The 20,482-nt window shown below is 37.1% G+C and overlaps 3 protein-coding genes and 1 long non-coding RNA gene across 4 annotated transcripts; 3 read left to right on the top strand and 1 right to left on the bottom strand.

Moving 5' to 3' along the window:
• The first annotated feature begins 257 nt into the window (after positions 1–257).
• On the top strand, positions 258–2,314 carry LOC141904545 (uncharacterized). The gene is made up of 5 exons (XR_012619141.1): positions 258–318; positions 508–739; positions 828–1,002; positions 1,090–1,216; positions 1,305–2,314. It is a non-coding gene; the product is annotated as an uncharacterized LOC141904545 (long non-coding RNA).
• Positions 2,315–5,080: 2,766 nt separating this feature from the next.
• Positions 5,081–8,376, top strand: LOC141903929 (vacuolar fusion protein CCZ1 homolog). Its single transcript, XM_074792316.1, has 11 exons — positions 5,081–5,272; positions 5,354–5,451; positions 5,556–5,646; positions 5,991–6,113; positions 6,199–6,282; positions 6,361–6,536; positions 6,924–7,216; positions 7,512–7,623; positions 7,709–7,864; positions 7,947–8,074; positions 8,186–8,376. Exons 1-11 carry the CDS (start codon positions 5,141–5,143, stop codon positions 8,239–8,241), a joined length of 1,449 nt encoding a protein of 482 aa, XP_074648417.1. The 5' UTR covers positions 5,081–5,140; the 3' UTR covers positions 8,242–8,376.
• A 253-nt stretch (positions 8,377–8,629) lies between these two features.
• Positions 8,630–15,849, top strand: LOC141904194 (PDZ and LIM domain protein 3-like). Its single transcript, XM_074792744.1, has 9 exons — positions 8,630–8,839; positions 9,283–9,434; positions 9,794–9,926; positions 10,688–10,857; positions 11,165–11,292; positions 12,788–12,929; positions 13,231–13,316; positions 13,656–13,759; positions 13,937–15,849. The coding sequence occupies exons 1-8, from the start codon at positions 8,732–8,734 to the stop codon at positions 13,754–13,756; spliced, it is 1,020 nt and encodes a 339-aa protein (XP_074648845.1). The 5' UTR covers positions 8,630–8,731; the 3' UTR covers positions 13,757–13,759; positions 13,937–15,849.
• A 339-nt stretch (positions 15,850–16,188) lies between these two features.
• On the bottom strand, positions 16,189–20,409 carry LOC141903274 (PDZ and LIM domain protein 7-like). Its single transcript, XM_074791364.1, has 4 exons — positions 20,206–20,409; positions 17,962–18,113; positions 17,399–17,556; positions 16,189–17,314 (listed from the first exon to the last, which is right to left on the bottom strand). The coding sequence occupies exons 1-4, from the start codon at positions 20,305–20,307 to the stop codon at positions 17,277–17,279; spliced, it is 450 nt and encodes a 149-aa protein (XP_074647465.1). The 5' UTR covers positions 20,308–20,409; the 3' UTR covers positions 16,189–17,276.
• Positions 20,410–20,482: the final 73 nt, after the last annotated feature.

Raw genomic sequence — 20,482 nt, forward strand, 5'->3', positions numbered from 1 at the left:
CAGTTCCAGAGGAATGTCGAATCATTAGTCTGAACTGACTTTAAATCAGGTATGATATTGAAATTGTATAAATCAATTTTCAAAGTGTTAAAATTGAAAATTATTCATATTTTGTGTTTTCTTGTAGCAAATATTGAGTGGTTTACCACAGAACTGAGTCACCAGAGATGAGGCAATCACCAGGCATCAGTTAGATGAATGTCACCACTGAGATCAGGAGTACTGATTCATCTCCGTCAAAATCAGCAAAAAAGTCGCGAGAAGGTTAACAGTTCCAGTGGAACGTCGAGTCATTAGTCTGAACTGACTATAAATCAGGTATATATTAAGGTAGATAAAACATGGATTTCTTGTTGTAGGAAAAGTCTCAAACATTATGATGGTCTGTTACGTGTTTTCTTGTAGCAAATCATTAGACATGCAATACCAGAGGAAGGATGAGTCATTGAACTGACTGTAAATCAAAGTCTCAAAATCTAAAACTTCATATTTTGTGTTTTCTTGTAGCAAATATTGAGATGTTTACCACAGAACTGAGTGTCACCAGAGATGAGACAATCACCAGTGAGAACAGTACAGAATAATGTCTCTCAGGGCGTCACCAGTGAGATAAGTGCATCGCTAGTGAGATGAGATCAGTGGTGCTGTGCTATGCCTCTAACGAAGTAACAATTAAGAGTCACATGTTAACAGTTCCAGAGGAATGTCGAGTCATTAGTCTGAACTGACTATAATTCAGGTATAATATTGAAATTATATAAATCAATTTTCAGATCTCAAAAATTGAAAATTGCCGGTATTCATATGTATTTTGTGTTTTCTTGTAGCAAATATTGAGAGGTCCACAGAACTGAGTCACCAGAGATGCGACAATCACCAGGCATCAGTTAGTTGAATGTCACCGCTGAGATCAGTAGTACTGCCTCAGCTACAAAGTAGAGTCACAAAGTTAACAGTTGCAAAGGAAGGTGGAGTCATAAGTCTGAACTGACTTTAAATCAGGTATAACTTTGAAATTACATGAATCAATTTTCAAATCTCACATTATTCAAAAATTATTCATATTTTGAGTTTTCGTTTTGTGTGTAGGAAATATCTAGAGATGTTATGTTACTAAGAGATGGAAAAATACCTTCAGGGATTCACATAATATACTTCATAAGTTGAAAGAATGAAAGAATGGATGAGTCATGAACCTGAACAGACTATAAATCAGGTATATTGTAATCGAAAAATGACTAATGTGTCAATGTTTTATTGATTGTTGAAAATATCCTTTAATGTTTGTTTGTTTTGTCTTGTAGGTGAAAATGTGTGAAACGTCTAATTTAACTCGATGTTGACTTCAATAATCAGTTGGCGCCTGTGATCGTTTGAGAACTCTAATGCATTCCTGGAACTTGGACAACTCTAATGCGTTGCTGGAACTTGGACAACTCTAATGCGTTGCTGGAACTTGAAGAACTCTAATGCGTTGCTGGAACTTGGTGAACTCTAATGCGTTGCTGGAACTTGGTGAACTCTAATGCGTTGCTGGAACTTGGTGAACTCTAATGCGTTGCTGGAACTTGAAGAACTCTAATGCGTTGCTGGAACTTGGTGAACTCTAATGCGTTGCTGGAACTTGGTGAACTCTAATGCGTTGCTTGAACTTGAAGAACTCTAATGCATTGCTGGAACTTTGACAACTCTAATGCGTTGCTGGAACTTGGAAAACTCTAATGCGTTGCAGGAACTTAGACAACTCAAATGCATTGCTTGAACTTGGAGAACTCAAATGCGTTACTGGAACTTGGAGATTTCTTATGTGTGGGCAACTGACCCTGTGTATGAATATGTGTGTGATCAATTCGAGATTTATTTTGATTTTAATAAAACAAGTTAGAATATCTTTGATCGTTTCTAAAGAATCGTTGATGTAGTTTTGAGGTGGAACTGAAATGCAGCATTCAGTTCTGTAGTGTGTTTGAACTTGACATGACATGATGACTGACCTTGATTTCTTCGTGTAGACTTCTGTCCGTGTTTGTTAATTACACTGCGTTTTAACTCGTTTTTGTAAATACATATCGATTTCTATGAAATGACATGAGAATTTGTAGAGGAGCTGTATTCTCAACTTGATGAAGAATAGTAAAAACGAGGTGGAAAGCACTTGACCAGTTTTATCTTGTCTTATTTGTTACATCGGTAGATATATTGATTTTGTTGTGCTTAATTGATTTAAAGGGCTTGTGATTGGTGTTTGATAATTGGTTGACCTCTTTGTTTACTTATATACATACATTAAATACGTATTAAACTATTAATCGCAACGACTAAAACCTGTTTGTGGTTTAAGTTGTTCATTACAAATTGTTTGTGTTATTTTTCTGTGATCTACAGTGGACTCGGCTCTTTTAACTCTTATCAAACTAATCAAGTATAGTATCGCATTGACTCAGACACTTTTAAACTCTTTGAAATATTCTATTGTCTACAGTCAATCACCTGTACTCGTTTTAATTGATTTAGTTAGAAGAACTCGGTCTACCCATGCACATTTAAACTTGATCGTCCAGATTATATTTTCCAGTTTATACTAACACATTAAGTGTAATGATAGATAATTACAGCAAACCTAACTCGGGTTTTCACTTCAACTCGAGCCGATCTAGCGGGTCTCAGTTAATCCAAGTAAGGGCGAGCCGGTTCACTGGAGTGTCTGTCACCTTACCCCTTAAATAGGTTAACTCAATTCTGAAATCTAGATATTACCATCTTCTGAATATTTCATTGGTCCGTAATAATCTCGGCGAATCCGCAGCAAAAACACTAACCCAGTCTCTCGTTCAAGTTCGGATTGTTGTAACAGTCTTCTTGCTGATATACCTACGCAAGACTCCCAGCGTCTCCAAAACTCTTGTGCCCGACCAATCACTAGAACTAGATATTTTGATCATATTTCACCAGCTCTTATACAACTTCACTGGCTCCCTGTTCGTGCACGGAATGACTTTTAAGTTACTGCTGTTAACCTTTAAATCGTTGACTGGACTAACTCCGAAGTACCTTGTTGAACTTTTGGACACATACAAACCTGTTTCATCGTCAATATCCGCTGAAATTCGTGCGTCCAACATACAAAGACCTTGAATGTAATCACCCAAGTCATTCATGGTCACATCTTTACATAACTGTGGATACAGAGACCACTGGCTCTCACATGATCGTGTAGTTGGAACGCATCCTTTTCAAAAGTATCAATAATGACAAGCTGGGTCCAGTTTCACGAAAAAGTTTAAGCCTAAAACGGTTAAGTTTGAATTGTTGTCCTCATTGAAAACATGAAGTAACCAATGGCAATTACACCAAAAATTTGAGTTTAAGTTTTTCGTGAAACCGGGCCCTGGACGGCATTAATCGGGGCGTTCATTTATGTGTATTACACTCGCTGTATCAGCGTTCGCGGCTCTCAACCTACAAACGTCATATAGCCTACCGGAACCCGCCACCTTTACGATTTTACATCTACATGATCAAATCGATTTCTGACACCGTTTTCGCATTTTCATTCGTGTATCTGTAGTGTTTCAACGAATTTTTTCAGCATACCCGGGGACCTCGGGGGTTAAAATGGATCTTTGAACATATGAAAGATTTTGATATATTGATATTTTGCCACGTATGTCATTCATTTATTTCAACTCATAAACTTTTGGAGGATTTAATTAAAGAAATAGTCGTTAAGCCTTCGAATGATCACACATGCGATCGCGGCCCGCCCCGCTCGTTCCTGAAACGGAAAATTAGTATATATTCTACGATGATGAATGATCGAAAATTAAAGATGAAATCTTAATAATTCGATTCTTTCAAAGAAATGCATTGGAAAATGTGGTTTGGAAATAAACTGAAATGTTTATTACCGGGTGCTCGCATGTTGCCTAGTTTCTGGAAAACTACTGTGATCGTTGTGATTGTTGTACTGGCCACAAAAGCACACAGATCACACTACCCCAACACCAAACTATACCCACAGCTTTAAACCATCATATTACTCTAGTGTGTTTCTCCGGGTGCGAGGGTTTCAGTTCGATGCTTTACCACACCAAACACTTTCTCTAAAAGGCGGGTGCGTTACTTCTGAAAGAAAATGAAAGCATTTTATGAAGACCAACGTTATTTACGTTTTAGATTTAAATGCCTTCCTAAAATAAATTTAGTAAAACAATGCGGAGTAAATAAGACTTGTAATGTTGCTGTCTTGCGTGAAACATTTCGAAAAACAACCCATGTCTACACGGGGATCAAAACCGGGACACCCCTGTTCATCCTCTATTCAGCATCAGAACCACTCTGAAAACTTAGGCAGTAATTTCAGGGTTCGAACTCGGGACATTTGCCTAGTTTGTCAATGATGCTATGATCGCCATCTATTGGAATTTGGCTGAACTGACTAGACAGCTCTTACTTGTCTCACCGACTCTTCTTTAATCCCTTAAAATCACACTCGCCATCTAGTGGATATAAGGCATCATTACTGTAGTAGCATAGAAATCCACCCGATGGCGAGTCTGATTTCAGCACATTGAAGAAGAGTCAGTGAGACAAATAAGAGATGTCTAGTCGGTTCAGCCAAATTGCAATAGATGGCGATCACGTTAGAAATCTTGATATCCCTACCGTCGGGCACTGAGCATCACTACAAGATTATTCTGAATCAGAGTATCAGCAATTACTTACTTCGAACCCGCGACACCCCACCCTGTACATCATCTTTTCAGCATCAGGACCACAGAATCAGCGACAATAATTACTGGATTCGAACCCAGGACATCCGCTTAGTATATTTATATACTTATTTATTTATACTCAGACCCGTTACAGGTATTACAGGGACACAAAATTTACATATTTTATCACACGGTAGAAAATTTACAAATTCAATAATCTTGTTTAAATGAGCAAACGAGAGCAATCGACAACTTGCAATTAATTGCCACTTATGCTCATGACCGTACAGTGCTGCCACCATATTCGCGGTAGATCAACAACCTCCCTTTGATGCACGTGAAATATCCACCACCCTGCCCTGCCGTTGACACTAACCCGGAAATAAAGAAGTGGCTCCTAGTTTTTCGAATTTTTTTCGGGCTGGATGTTCAATATCGTGGCCACGCAAATATTGAATTTGTCAGCGATGGCAGGAAGAAACGCGCCTGCACAGTCCCATGTTACCTTAAACAATTTCTTCATTTTCAATTCGACGTATGCTCCGAAAGAAGGCGAAGTACGTGAAGAATCAATGTAAATTCAAATCAAGCATGAATTGAACCTGAAACATCTGTAAATTCGTTTTTCTCGATTTCAGGAAGAAAATAAGATTATGTTCTATTTTCCACCAGCTACTGACATCGATACCAAAATTAAAGACATTGGTTTATGCGAGGCAGTTATCAAGTTTACGGAGTAAGATTTTTATCAAATTTATTTATTTACTGTCAATTTCCACGATATCTTTGTAATCGAACTATCATGTCAATCGTTAATATTTATTAACATTTTATCCTAAGAACATTCTCGGACAAACCCTGCCAGTCAGTTCACTCGCAGAAACGTAGACAGATTTTCTACGAACCGGAGAAAGATTTCTGGATGGTGATGGTAAGATCCGTTTCTATTCCTTTCATCCCTTCCCCGATCACTCTCCCACTAAGATATTCATCATTGTGTTTACTAGAGTTTACTTTATTTCATACTGGATGTAGTCATCATTGGCTATTAAAAGATTTTATCATAACCCCAAACTTTGTTAACAAATTAAAACCCACAGTTGATATGTAGAAAAGTTTATTTTCTAACAATTTCAGGGTTGAATCTAAACCCCATCTTCAGAGAAGTTAATATCAATTAATTGATCAATTTATTTGATTAGAATCCGTTTACTATAACCAAAGTTTGTTGTTATGAATTCCAGCAGTATCCTTCATACCAATCGTGTATTTCAGACAGTCAATATTCCGACCACTGAGAAAATAAAAGATGGTCAACCACATACAGAATATTTAGAAGACGATGTTCAAGATCATATCTACGAAAGCGTCCTAAAACAAGCTTATAAAATGTTCCGAGTATGTTCTAACTTTGTGAAAAATTTCTGTATCATTATGATATTCCAGTGATGATGATTCAATTCCTGTGTTTGTGTTTCTTTAGTTATTTATGGGCAGTTTTTACAGCGTTTGTAAAAAGGGAAACGTACAAAGCCTAAAACAGAGATTCGATCATTTCTTTTCACGTGTAAGTTCATCTGAACAGTCGGATTTATATTGCAGTTTGATTCACCAGTCTTACATCGTTATGCTTATTTGATTTCAGTATTTGTTGACTCTGAAACTAAACACCTGTGATTTGCTGGATGTATTCAATGGTATTCACTTTCTGCCTCTGGATAAAAACACTTATCTTCAAATTCAGTGCTTCATCAACAACCTAGAAGCCACATTTCCACAGATTCACTACTCGGCATTTCTCTACAATGATCAACTTGTTTGGTAAGTTTAGCAGGAGTATTGACACGTGACTTGATGACAATTTTAGAAAATGTATTGAATCTAATTAAATTGTATCATTGATTGTACAAATAGATGAAAAAATGGCATCCTTCCTTGTGTATGCACCTCCTATCTTACGTACACTAGTTGATTAAAAACTTAACACTTATGCCGGTGTAAATATCATCAGAGTTTTTTTCCTCAACCTGGTCAAATAATCAAGACTACTACAACCTAGTGCATTATGATTCGTTAAGGACATGTGCTTTCCTGTAATAGCTACCTAGCTATGTATGCAGATCATAACTACGCTTTTTGACATAAAGGTCATTCCTCATTGACTCGCCTACGTACTTTATGAATGGTCCATTGTTGTAATTTATTCAGGAGTGGTTTAGAACAAGAAGACATGCGTATAATGTATAAATATCTGACGACGAGTTTGTTCCCGCCGTTCACTGAACTCGAGTTACAAGGCAGCAGTCAATCGTCACCGTCTGCTAGCAATCAAACAGGTGCTGTACATTACGGTCGATTCATTACGGGACCCGCAAATTTAAACGATGCCAGTAATATCGGAAAAGTGCCTCGAGTTTTCGTCAATACTGATTTGCAAAGCGAAGAATGTCATCTATTGGTCTATAAAGCACTAAGCGCAAACGTTTGCCTTCTTGTTGATGGTGAGTGCTGTACATTTAATTTTGCCTTACTAACATGTTATAACATGTGATAATTATGTTGTAACATAACTAAATTAACATGTTTTCCTATCTATGACTCGCTTACCTCGGACCAATTTTACCGGTCCCAGTTTGTTTGAGTTAGGCAAGGTTTACTGTATTTAGAACTTTGACTTCCACATGTGCACTGTATTATATGTGACTACTTGATAATTTAGACACATCCACCTTATAAGACCAAGTTTATTGTATTTTGCTTGAAAACGTAATTTGTTAATCTCGTCTAAATTTTCAGCCTCTTTTCAAATGGATCTTGAGTTCTTTAGGAAACTGGACAGTTTTCTCGGACCACAATTGAGTGAGCTAGCGTCTGGTATTAGTGAACAGTACGCAAAAAGACCTCCTAGGTGACTAGAAAATATTCATCCGCTGAAATTGGTATAAAAATTTGCTGAACAAAATGATCAAGTTTTTGATATTCTGACTTTTCAGCGGGCATTCAGATCCACAAATACGCTACATATATTTCAACCACATGAATTTAGCTCAGAAAACGACGTTACACTCAGATGGAAGGAAATCACCGAACGTGACGACTCCGCCGGAGATATTACGACTGATAGGTGATATCAACCATGATATGACCAGGTGAACATTGAATTCATTACTAAATTGAAATTCAGTTATTTCACGTACAGCATGTTTTATGAAATTCTGTTCTGCCTTGTAGAACGTGTGAGGATGGAGAAACTATAATCAAAACGTGTTCAGATTATTGGGTTGTCGGTAAAAGGTCCGACCAAAGAGAATTCTATGTGGTCATTTATCAAAAGAATGCTAATTTGATACTTATCAACGGTGAGTAGATCAATCAATTTTCTGATCGTTGCAAGACATTAATTTAGCAATTTCGAAAACAAAAGTTCTTCGAAGTCAGATTTAGTAGTAGTCGTTTTATCTCTATTTCAGAGGAAGTCAAGCGATTGTGTGCTAGTAATTTCAGCAATATTTTCTTTCTAGATTGAAATAGATAACCGTTAGATAGATAACTGTTCGAGTTTGTGAGAATGTTTTCTAGTCATAATCCAATTTCATTTTATACATGATATTCTGTCTGTTATGTAAAAATGTAATAAGTTATACTGTGTAAATATGATTATAGGAATAAATGATATTTATTTTTCTAATGTATTTCTGCGTTATCTAAGTTAGAAATGTGGTTTTATGTTGCAACGACCAAGGTGGAAATCACATTAGGACACCTATAGATAGAGGTGCATCGTAGGATACGGGGTTTGAGCATTGAGTTTTGAGCCCACCCGGCTGTGACTGCAAGCGGGCAAGGAATCGGATGGTGCTGCCACCACCGAACGATTCTATAACTAAAAGTTTGTTTTGCAACTGTAGTGACTGTGAACGAGTCACCGACTCGCTAAGATCGTGGAGAACACATTTTGACATTTCGGGAGGTGTTTGTTCGAATATTGTCACAGTTTTTACTATTTCAACCAAAAGATGAGCGAAAGGAAACTGATTATTCTAAACAGACAGGCTGAACAGCAGCCGTGGGGATTCAGATTACAAGGAGGCAGTGATTTTAAGACGCCTTTATCCGTTCAGTCGGTGAGTCATCGTGATCACGTCAATCTTAGAAAAAAGTTTTTGTAAATGTTCAATCAATATATTTTATTGATATTACCATAAAATCACACATATGAAGTTTTAACATATCCCGATGCATCTAATAAGAGTCTTTTAAATTGTGTAGGCTTATAAAATTGAATATAACACTAATGGTATGTTATTTTTTTAACTGTTTTGTGGGACTTCTTACTGTTCTAGGTGACTCTTCTTTTTTTGGGCTCTTAATTTTAGTGTTTCTGGACATTAACTTTTTGAAGCAACTCATTTCACTTTGGGTTTAGATAGTTTTGATTGAGGTTAACTCTTTTGAGGCAACTTTTCTTACTTATGTTTCTGGGAGGTAAACCCTGACTAGGCTAGGTTAGGTTAGGTTACATAGTTTTAGTTGAGTTCATTTTAACCTATTCCATTTTATTATCTAGTGTCAGCCTGGCAGTGTATCTGAAGCATCAGGATTATTTCCCGGTGATGCTGTCCTTCGAATTAATAATCTACCGACCGACAATATTAGTCATGACGAAGCCAAACAGGAAATTTTGAAATCTGGAAATATTGTTGAATTAATGATTGAAAGGTAAAATGAAGAACCCATAGCTGGTTTATTAATGATCTTTACAAACGGAATATAAGTAAAATTCTGGCAGGTTTTTTGATTGGTCCTTACTAATTCTGGATTACTCTTCTGGCGCATAGGCCTATATTTCAACCAGAATAAGCTTATGCTTTACCTATTCCGGAATAGTGTAAATCCTAAAACCTGATACAAATGGCCAGTGGCGTTTTTAATCCGGAATTGGTATTCCCAAACTGGAATACGTTTAATGGAAACCTGTCTAAGGTTTATTGGTTCATCATCATATTTCTGCTGTATTTGATGTTCGTATTTAGAGTATATCTCGTGTGTTAAGTTGTTCGTCGGTGAATTTTTTTCAGAGGAGGAGCTACGATCTGGCGTCCACAGGTGACTCAACTGTCCAATATTAAACCACATCAACCGAACACACAACAGTTTCATCACGATTCTGAGCCGGTTTATACGAAAACATCACTGAAACATGATCATCAGGTAATTACGTCTACTAGGCATTATACCCTCTTGTCGGTTTCCCGATGATGTGCCAATTCTTACATTGGCAGACGCAGTTTTGTTTAGAAAATATGAAACTCACTGTTTTTTAAGAACTACAGTAAATGTGACCCAATTGTATGTATGAAAGTGGAATTTAAAATCAGCAATTCAAGAATCTGTTGTAGAAATATTCTATTCTTTATAGTATCAATTTATTACACGAACTGGTATGAGGGTTTGTATGATGATAGTGTGGTATGTGCAACCACTCTCTGCTGCTCAACCAACAGCTACGGGTAGCTCTCCTTTAGCTCTATGTGCGATGCATAGATTATAAATTCTATCCGATTTCACTGTGGAGTATATATGTGTGTGTGTAGGTGTTTGCTTGAGTTATTTTCAGCTCTCAATCTATTTCTATTGCAGCTTAGCCTGTATTTGATCCTATAAGCTGATTATCATTCTACGCCAGTCTATCATGAAAGTCCTGCTCTAATGAAAGATGAGGATAAAATTAAACGACATTAAAAAACTGTCTTCTAAACTGGCCATATTTTGATTGAATAAAGAATTTAAAAAAACTTTGAAATAAATCATAAGAAAAATTGTTAGAAGGTGCTCAAAGAAATGTCTCGAATTGAAAGGGGACTTTTAAGAAAGCTGTTGGCCTAAGGGAAATTCCTTGTCTCCCTGCATCTTCCCGTATAAAAGGTTTTTTCAATTCAAGTGATGAATTACTTTTTTCTCACTGTTTTTAGGAATCATTGAATATTGGAAGTAGTCACAATCGTAGCGCGGCACCGTACGGCAGTAGAAGGCACGGCTCAGGACCCGAGATCGTTCACGCTCAGTTTAATTCTCCAAAAGGACTTTATTCTAATAAGAATGCTGAAAGCGTCTATCAGAAAGCTGAACAAGATCTTGCCCAGTACGTATCTATATAAATTACAAATGCTTAACACCCATAAAAATCTTAATATGGGACATACGAAGCAAGTCCAGATGCATTAGACAACTAAAAAAGGATCAGTAATTGAGGTCACATGAAATGATTCCCTCACACTTATTGTACCAGGGTAATATTGATTTCCAGTAGATTTACTTGATTGTTCAACGCAGACCTTCCTTTACTAGATCGAATTCAAATCCTCTCATCACATGTACCACCAATCGATATTAAATTGATGTTCCTACAGTTTTGGGCAAATATCATTTTGAATCTTCTTAAATCATAGTGATGGACACCAGCGCGACTCGGATGAGGTACAACATTTAGGTTATTCAAACCCGAATACCCAATCACGTTGTTTTCGTCGGTTAGAACATGACCTTGAGTATGATGGGGAAGGTCATAGCCCCAGTGGTGAGTAGAGGTGTTCGGCCTGCTGCTGCTGCTGCTGATGCCTGTAATGTAGCATTCAGCGAACTGATATGTAAGATTGTTTTCCAATCAGCGGCAGCATTTCAATCAAAGTTATTTAATTCTTTCCACCAAATCGAAGCAAAAGTTTAAGGAATTGGAAAACAACTTTTTATCAACCTGAATTTTAGGTGCACCTCGGTACGATATTAGGTTTACAATATATAACCATCTCACTATAGTAATGTGTAAACAGTCAGTACCACGTCAGTCAGTCAGTCATCGCTGCTTGCATGTTATCACTAATTTACCACACAAAGCCTTTGCCCACTTCGACTTAGTGTAAATATCTTCCAATTCTATACATTGTGCTTGTATCTGGTATTTGCGGAAATATTTGCTTAAATACAACATTCTTGTAATTCTTTCACTTATTTTCTGATAATGTGGGGTCAAACGAGTTCAGTATTGGAATACAGGCCCAGATACCTGTGGGTTAGGGGAGAGGGTCTCGGTTATTGTATGAATAGTGTGATCCGGGTAGATATAATTTTAGTTCAATGAAATGGCGATTGTCTCTTCAGTTCTTGTGCAAGAGATGAATGCTAGTTCGTTTAGATTTAGGAGTGCTACGAGGAATTGTTACTGGATTGATTATAGAAATAGATGTATAATAAACCATAAATGCCTGGTTTTTTGTGAAGTATGTGTAGCTCGGGAAACAGACTCTCGGTCTTGTTATTTCATTTAAATTATCGTTGAAAGTTTTTAATAGATTTTTGATTTTCATTTGATTTTTCCATACAGGATGACGGGTAAGGCAGTATTAATTAGTATGGCCTCGAGTTTATTTGTTTGTTTCTTTTTCATTTTCATTCAAATCGCTTTAGAAAGCTGATAGTGACACTACTACTTACTGTTGAACATCTCCTGCTCCTGTCTTGTTTTCAACCCTGCTCCTCCTTTTTTTCGCGTTATTCCTTGGTTTTGAAAATTTGAAATATACTATATGTATCTTATTCTGGGCTCGGATATTGTTGGGGAGTTGGGTTATTTGATGAAATTCTCTCATTTAAGCAAATCATTTTGGTTTGTTCTGCATCCATTGCTCTTGATAACTTACAGCATTGGCTTATAATTTTGCTTTCATCACTGAATACATAGTTCTTATAGTATAATCATCATATGATATGATATTGAATTATATTTGCCTGATGTTTCTTTTCTTTTAATATCTGCATAACTAACAAATCACTGAAGTATGCTTCATATTTCTGCTATATTTTATGTATAATACTTTGTTACCTCATTTTAATCTCCTCAATTTTCACTATTTAATTCTCTTTATACATTAACTACGTGCCTACATAATAAGTTTTCTGATGTTTTGTTCATTCTCAATTTACTGGCTTGATTATGATTAAGTACCTGCATTAATCGAATGAAGAATATGCTATGATTCTCTGAAGTTTTGAAACTCATCATTTCTTTCGCATAGGTCAACCATACCAACCGCAGACAAGAGCTGGTGCTGGCCCGGCGGGATTCCGTAGTGTAATGGCCCCGACGCCGAACACTCAACCTGCCCAGCAACCTGCTACTCAACTTATGAGATGTGGGGCTTGTGACGGAACAATCATGTAAGTATCCCTGAAACTAGTTCCACAGTTATATTTTCACTGTCGCAGGGTTCGTTACAGTAATTAATTGATTTTTCGAGGTTTTGAATAGCAGTGATTTTTGAAAAAGGACCTTGGAAATGAAGAAAGACTGTAAAAATTGGAGGTGGTGGTCAAAAACAAATTATTAATGTAATGAATCCTTCAAAATGGCTTAGAAGATGCCATTAAAAAAAAAACAACTTTTTTTTCAAAACTTTCATTTTGCCAGACATGAAACATAGGTGATGCGTTATTAGTTCTGTTTTTGTCAATTTTTCAGCGGTGTATTCGTGAAAGTAAAAGGAATACCGATGCATCCCGGTTGTTTGAAATGTGTTCGATGCGGAGTTAATCTGAAAAATGTTGGTAAGTTTTTCGCAATGAAATACAAAAGCGATATAAATTTCTGTGACGAGATCGAGATCGAAACTTTCGGCTCTTGAAGAACCACTATACTCCTGGGGCCGGCGCGGGAAACCGTGTTAGTGCTAACCGTGGATAGCGAACAGTGGTTAGGCACAAATGGGCACAGGAAAACACTGCCAGCTAACCATTGTCTTCGTGTGGCTTCTTATCTTAAGCTGGGTAGGCTAACCACGCACAAGCCACTAACCACGGTTAGGCTGTATAGGTTTTCCTGCGCCCACCCCAGGTTCTGTTGAGAGAACCTATTTTGTAATGGTGGTTTTTCTCGTATATCTGCAGGTTATTTCTTCATCGAAAATCAACTGTATTGCGAAACTCATGCTAAGCAAGCGACAAGACCAGGCTACGGAGGTTACACTGCTGAAGTACAATACAAGTAAAAAGTAAGGATTGCGTCGAGATATTTGTCAAGTCAGTCTTTTATCGTTGAGCCGAAAATGTCAAGGTTAAAATATGATTTATATACGAATATAATAGTTATTTTTATGGGAATTTTAGTTTGAGGAATGCCATCTAGTAGGCAGCACTGTCTAATGAGTTGAATGTATCTATTATTATAGGTAAGTCAGTCGTCTGTATAGTGGTTTATATATCAGTTGAGGAGAATGCATATGAAACCCAGTGGAGTCTAAAACCAGGGGTTGTATAGAATACCTCTGCTGTACTAATGTAATACCGGATAAATTCGCGCTTCCATCATTAAAAGAACATATACACCCGACTGACTCTGACTCGCTCGCTCGCTCGTAGACCAACCCATCAGCAGCGACGACGATGATGATGAGAACTGATGTGCAGACTTCGACCTCAGTTATCTTCTGTTTATAATGAATTTTAAAAATGATTGTTCGGTGCAGTAGTACCTGAATGTGTTTACAAGTGTGAACCTTCTTACCCAAACTCTTAACGAAATTTAAGCGGATCAGATATCTGTATATCAAACAGTCCAATACACGCGTTATGAAAATTTATCGAAAGTTCGTATTGTGTTTGTATCCGATTAATTATTATTTCTAAGTTCATTTTAACGAAGTTCTATTGTAGGAGTTTGTCCTGTAAGGGGATCATCCATTCACAAAGGTACCGGGGTAGTCTCCTGGAAGAAATCTAATTTCTCAAATGCATGTACATTGGATCGATAGAAAATTAAAAGCCTATCTACAGTAGTCTCCGTTTACCCCTTATATGATAAGGATAATCGCGTGCTCCGGATGATATGTTACAGATTTTCTTACTCCATTTCATGGTGATAACCACCCATCCAAGCTCTGACTTCCCCAGAATCTGCGCACCGGTACCTCTGAGAGAATTGGTCCAGCGAGATCTGAGGCAAGCAGTCTCTTGTACCGTACATTCGCATGATAATGGATGATCGCCCTGTGATATATATATATATATATATATACACAGTGCTAAAATGAAATATTTCTGCTGTAAGATTTAGTCTTCCTAATATGGGGGATCAGGTGTTTGATGTTCTTTTGATATGTCTGAATTGTGATAAACATACATGTATACTGCTTACATGTTATTTGTATTAATACATTTTCGACTGCAGCATTCAGATAGAAAAGTCCTAATTTCAGTCTTAAGCTGTTTTTGTCTCGAGAGTTCGCTTTGTAACTAATGTGTCCATTGAATCAATGAGTATACTACGTGTACCCGGTAAATGACGAGGCATATTCCTCCATATTTATATATACTTGTATGTATGAATGATTATGCAGTAACCCGCACCTCCGAGATTTTGGTGCTGTGAGACAATGGCTTAACTAATCCATACCTATTCACATCTATCGTCTGTCGTCTAATGTGGACAAAAAATAACATAGATTCTACTAGAATAATGTAGTTTAGTTACATTTGCGACTTGTTTGACAGTTTGTATGTCCAGTGACTAATTCAATAGTTTATTAGAAAAATACTCAGCTGCCAGTGCTCGGTTTTTGCATGTATATCTAGTCTTTCAATATACTCTTGTAAACTAGACATTTCACGTATTCTACTCTTCAATTATTATATTAAGATAAACATGGATTATTTATGTTATTATAGAGGTTATGTGCAGAGATTCTCATCAGGAAGTTGTGAAAGTGTATGTAAGAGTTGGATATTGAATCTATCATTGATTTCTTCACCTCTTCAAATCAGTAGAGCTTTAAACGATTAGAAACATAGATGATTATTGTTCATCATAAAACCTTTCGAAATTTAGTGGAAAATTGACATATATGTAAAGTTATGAGATCAGTGGTGCTAAACATTTTTACATCGAGATTGTATCAGTCTTTTTAATGAGAAATTATCATTAACTGTGTTGTAAATATCATTTCAATGATGCCATATGTTGGTGCTCCCTCACGTAATCAAGGAATGTTTCTTATCCGGCTAAGATCTTTTCGTTATAGACTTTATTAATATTGCTACATATTATGTTCACCAATTTAGATAATTAATGTAATGAACAAATAAATATTGCATTATTTGCTATTCTTTATTTACAACGGATAAATTGTTACTTTCATGTTTTTATCGTGGTGATGGGAAGCGAATCTTGGTTTCTGTACATGGAATTCTTCTCTTGGAATTAAAAAGATACGCGGCTTTGTCATAAGAGTTCTAGGAAAAGAACTCCAGTGTAAAATCACCTGCCATAGTTCGAACCAACGGGTAATCGTCCTTCGCCTAGGAAAACGACTGTATCACGGTACATGATGGATGATGACCATTCCTTCTCTAGAAAACGTAATCCTCGCAGATTTCCTCCATCACAAAATCTGGATCCAGAAAGAAAAACGAACAACGAACAATGTTTTTAAAGACAACACGTGTATCATATCTTTTTACAATCAGTTGAGTATGGATATAATATCGATAGATCTCAAAATAATAACGATTTCGCGTTTTAAACACGATCGAGTCCATTCATAGTTATGACTGGTAAGCTTTGTTAATAATGATGATAATTAGTAAATAATTGATAATTGTGTTAAATATGATTTAATATGGAAATACTGTTGTTCTTCTAACTAAAACCTTTATTGAAATTTAGCACCAATTGACCAGACAGACCCCGTTTAATAGCGGCTGCGACTCCCAACGTTATTACAAAACTATCCACCTATGAATAAAATAGACATCCAATAAAAAGAAATCTTCCTGCAGTTTGGACAAATAAACTACAGTCGATCCGACCTGGGGCAAAAGCTCCGGGCAGCGTTCCGTACGTATTTCAGCGCGTAGCAAAAATATGTTTCTTTATATCGTGTTGTGCGCTGTGCATGTATAATGTGTCATTCAAAATTCTATGCACCCGCTTAAAGATACTTTCAAGCCCTTCCATGATACATCTTTTACCGAAATTCCAAAAATATAACTTAAATTGCCAGTTACTGGGTTAAACGTGTGAAAACAAGGAGGTAATTGAAAAGTGTCGAGTTCCACCACATTCGTGCGCGCGAAATTTGTTGAATCGAGTTTATTTAGGGATAAAGCACGTGCTGCTGAGTTTACGTGAATAAATAATCATGCCACGTTTTAATTAACATCTTCTTATCGTGTTTGAATTTATAAATAGCTCGGTTCGTAGGCGGAAAATATATCTTATTTCACACATTAAATTCTAAACATAGAATGTTTTGATTATAAAACACATCATATCATACGCGTCCTTCACGTCACGTATCCAGAAATTGAGATTGGTGTTAAAATCCTACGAAATGAGACGGGTTAACTTCGTTATCTTTTGCAAGCACATCAGAGGCGAGGGATTGCAATTAGCTTTATTGCGGTAGTTTATGTTGAAACACACTCTCCAACCGTTCGTCAAAAACCGCAGATTAAAGAGTGTGAATCAGGGTTGAGTATTTGCACATTCATCGGTTCGCATTCCGGTTTAGTTCAGTCTTGCTGGTCGAGGATCGTCGGAGGCCTTTCTCCTGAAAAATTACAAAAAAAAGATTTTAATGTACACTTCGTAGAATTTATGATGATCATTTTATATTCATTTTATGGCAAAATACCTGTTGCTTCAGACTCGTCTAAATGCATTTGTAGCATTCTAAAAGATCTCGATTGTAAATGTTTATTTTCTTCACCAGTTCCCTCCCAGTGAATACTTTCTTCTTCGGGTTGTTTCGGAGCAACATTGGCCGGTTGTGCCGCAATATCCATAGCATTCCTAAAATCATCACAATCAAAACAATTAAATCTACCATAATCGAGAATATTTCAAATTTCACGATCATCCAGCATCTAGAAACTAGAACATTAAACTGAGTATACATTAACCAGGTTAAGTCTAATTCCAGGGTGGATCCAGCAACCATTTTCCATTGTATTCCGGATTTAGAAGGGCACGTGATATTCTGGACAGGGCACCCTCAGTCATGCCTATCCATGTGCCATGGGCTAATCATACACTCTTGATGAAATGTCGTAAGACTGTATACATGGTGTACTGACGAACATTGTTTGTAGAATTGTTATTTTTTACAATGGCAGAAATTCATATAAGGGCATTTTCCCACTATATTCCGAAATGGCCTGAATCTACGGCCTGATTTGTGAAGTTTTCCCTACTTACTTTTGTACTAACAAGTCTAAATCACATCCAGATCTGATGATTTCCATTTTGGCCTGTTCATGTGACATGCCGCAGGCCTGTGTCCGAGCAATACGAAGCAAAACATCTCCCGGTTGCAAACCTGCCTTATGGGCTATACTGTTCTTCGTTATCTATAAAGAAAGGGGGAGACGGGTAAGACTTTGACTATATATGATTAAAATGGATATTTATAAGGCCTCGTCTGGGCGAAACTCGTAAACCGTATTCCGTTCGTGCCTAACAGACGAACAGTTTGACAGTAGAAACACACTATAAAGGATAACGCCCGCAAAATTGTGTTTAGTTTCAAACAAGAAATCTTAACCGCAAATCTCCACACAATTACTCTTAGATCCCTCAAAACGTTTCATTGGCGTATTAATGTTATGGAATGCTTTTTGAATGTAATATTAGCATAATAACTTGCAAAAATATTTTTCTCTGGTGGTTATGCAAGTAGTTGGTGGTATGGTTGGGGGTATACACTGACTGCAACCTGTATAAATCTCCTGATACAAAAATAACTGACAGTGTTAGTTGTTGTTTGAGCTCTCAGCATACTCCAAGGGTTTAGAGAAACGAGAGAAACAACGATGCGTCTTTCTTTTCACCGCATCCAAAAACAAAAGAGCTCCCAAGGACATCATGGAACCTAGCGTCATGCAAATCCTACTACCCAAAACATAGATTCCAATTAAATAAGATTCAGATATTTGCAGATTAATTTAGCACAGTCTGGAAGTCAATCGAGTGCAGCCGAGAAGGCCACTGGGTTCAGCAAAAATCTCTTTGAGAAAATTGAACCGAAAATTGTTAATTCTCCTAGACCGTGACATCTGCTTGCGTAATCTAGTTAAGTGAGTGTAACAAAATGGAGAACACGTGGGAGTTGTTTTAGATACTGATATTAGCATCCCTAGATGTGTAATAGAAATAACTAACTAGTACTGAGCCGGATAGATGTACGGTAGGGTATATAGATCAGCAGCGTGGTGTGGTACTGTGGTATAGCGGTAGTATAACTGCACTGGGGATGCGATAACAAGATGCATTCCTGTCCTTATATGGGGGCTCGTACTTATGTTACATCTCTCATTCATCCCTACGGCAACAAGTGGTAGGATCCCATTTTACACAATGCCGAATAGTCGAATGAATAATATGCATTTTCATATAGTAATCTATTGTTTTTTCTAAGACTTTATACCGTAATGTGAATTTGTTGAGTTTCGTGAATGTAAAATAGAAACATTTTCTGTCACTTCTGGCAGAAGGCTAAGAGTAAGAGTAGAATATACCGGATACCAGTTAGAATACCGTGTAACAGTTCTCTTTCACGCCTAAATTGTTTTCATTTGTATATCTATATTTTTTTCTAAAAACTTTATTTTTTACGCCAAGAGTTTTGCAAATCTAAGGAGATACATTCGCAAGCTTTTGGCACCCAGCAATGATAGACTGGAGCGTACCATCTGTTTACCGAATGAAAAGTATTTTTTTTTTATTTGAAAGCCAACGAACTACGTACATGCTGCTTGCTCTAGGTTTTGAAATCGGGGGCTAAAATGACAAAATAGACTACCGCGGGTGACACTAATCAAAAACACTGATTGCGCCAATAGGCCATCACTCGGTCACACAAGATTAGCTTCCGCACTATCTTTTTCTCGTTCAGCTAGTTCATAAATACACACAGCCTATATATGAATTAGTTAATTTCTATATTCCCACGTGTGTAATTACGGAACCCGTCTGAATACGGGTGAACTCTGTATCGTACCATTATCTCAGCTACACGTATCAGTTTACAGGCGTAATTTCGATACTTTCAGCGTTGGTAGAATAAAATAATGTTTATCGTCGTGACCTTTGGATAGTTATCTCGGAATTCAGCTTCGTACGCTGATATAGGGGGAATAATGCATTATACGTGGGCCGATTACAAAATCTCTGTCAGAGAATTACTTTTCACATTCGATCATCAATAATTCCTTAATGAACAGGATAACTGTTTTGTAGAACGCAAAAGCTAGTTTCGTTTCGGCTTTACCTACGAATGTTTTTGTTCTAGAATTTTTATGGGGGGCAAAATGAAATAACGCAATTGACCTGAAATTCTAATATGACATTAACACAGTTGAGGGTACTTACAACTCAGTTACAACACGAGAGAGAGGGAGAGAGAAGATGATATACCTCAATGCTGCAACAATCGAGTCTTACCTTTTGAATGTACAAAGGTTTTCCGAATTCAGCCCCGCCGTTCAGTCGAAATCCCCACGATGCGGAACTATCATTCCTCCTTAGTTGATATTCCTGGGCCATTTTCGTGTTTAAAAAATTCTAAAATTTGGAGGAATCGTACCACAGTGATAGCAGCACTGGGAAGCTGGCTAACTGGGACACCCGAGTACTGACGTCACTGAATGTGGAGTGCGCTGCAAGTGTTAGTAGTTTATTGGCGCGTAGTTTGGTGGAGTCGGAATTAACATAAATATAG

This window comes from Tubulanus polymorphus, chromosome 4 (assembly GCF_964204645.1).
Source record: "Tubulanus polymorphus chromosome 4, tnTubPoly1.2, whole genome shotgun sequence".
NCBI lineage: Eukaryota > Metazoa > Nemertea > Palaeonemertea > Tubulaniformes > Tubulanidae > Tubulanus > Tubulanus polymorphus.

Excerpts from the sequence above, each read along its gene's own strand:
- LOC141903274 (XM_074791364.1), bottom strand. The coding sequence starts at position 20,307 with ATGGCCCAGGAATATCAACTAAGGAGGAATGATAGTTCCGCATCGTGG. Across the intron at positions 18,114-20,205 it reads AACCTTTGTACATTCAAAAG|ATAACGAAGAACAGTATAGC; the intron begins GTAAGACTCGAT and ends CTTTCTTTATAG. Across the intron at positions 17,315-17,398 it reads AGACGAGTCTGAAGCAACAG|GAGAAAGGCCTCCGACGATC; the intron begins GTATTTTGCCAT and ends GTAATTTTTCAG.
- LOC141904194 (XM_074792744.1), top strand. The coding sequence starts at position 8,732 with ATGAGCGAAAGGAAACTGATTATTCTAAACAGACAGGCTGAACAGCAG. Across the intron at positions 9,435-9,793 it reads GTTGAATTAATGATTGAAAG|AGGAGGAGCTACGATCTGGC; the intron begins GTAAAATGAAGA and ends AATTTTTTTCAG. Across the intron at positions 9,927-10,687 it reads CACTGAAACATGATCATCAG|GAATCATTGAATATTGGAAG; the intron begins GTAATTACGTCT and ends CACTGTTTTTAG.
- LOC141903929 (XM_074792316.1), top strand. The coding sequence starts at position 5,141 with ATGTTCAATATCGTGGCCACGCAAATATTGAATTTGTCAGCGATGGCA. Across the intron at positions 5,273-5,353 it reads ATGCTCCGAAAGAAGGCGAA|GAAGAAAATAAGATTATGTT; the intron begins GTACGTGAAGAA and ends TCTCGATTTCAG. Across the intron at positions 8,075-8,185 it reads TAATTTGATACTTATCAACG|AGGAAGTCAAGCGATTGTGT; the intron begins GTGAGTAGATCA and ends TCTCTATTTCAG.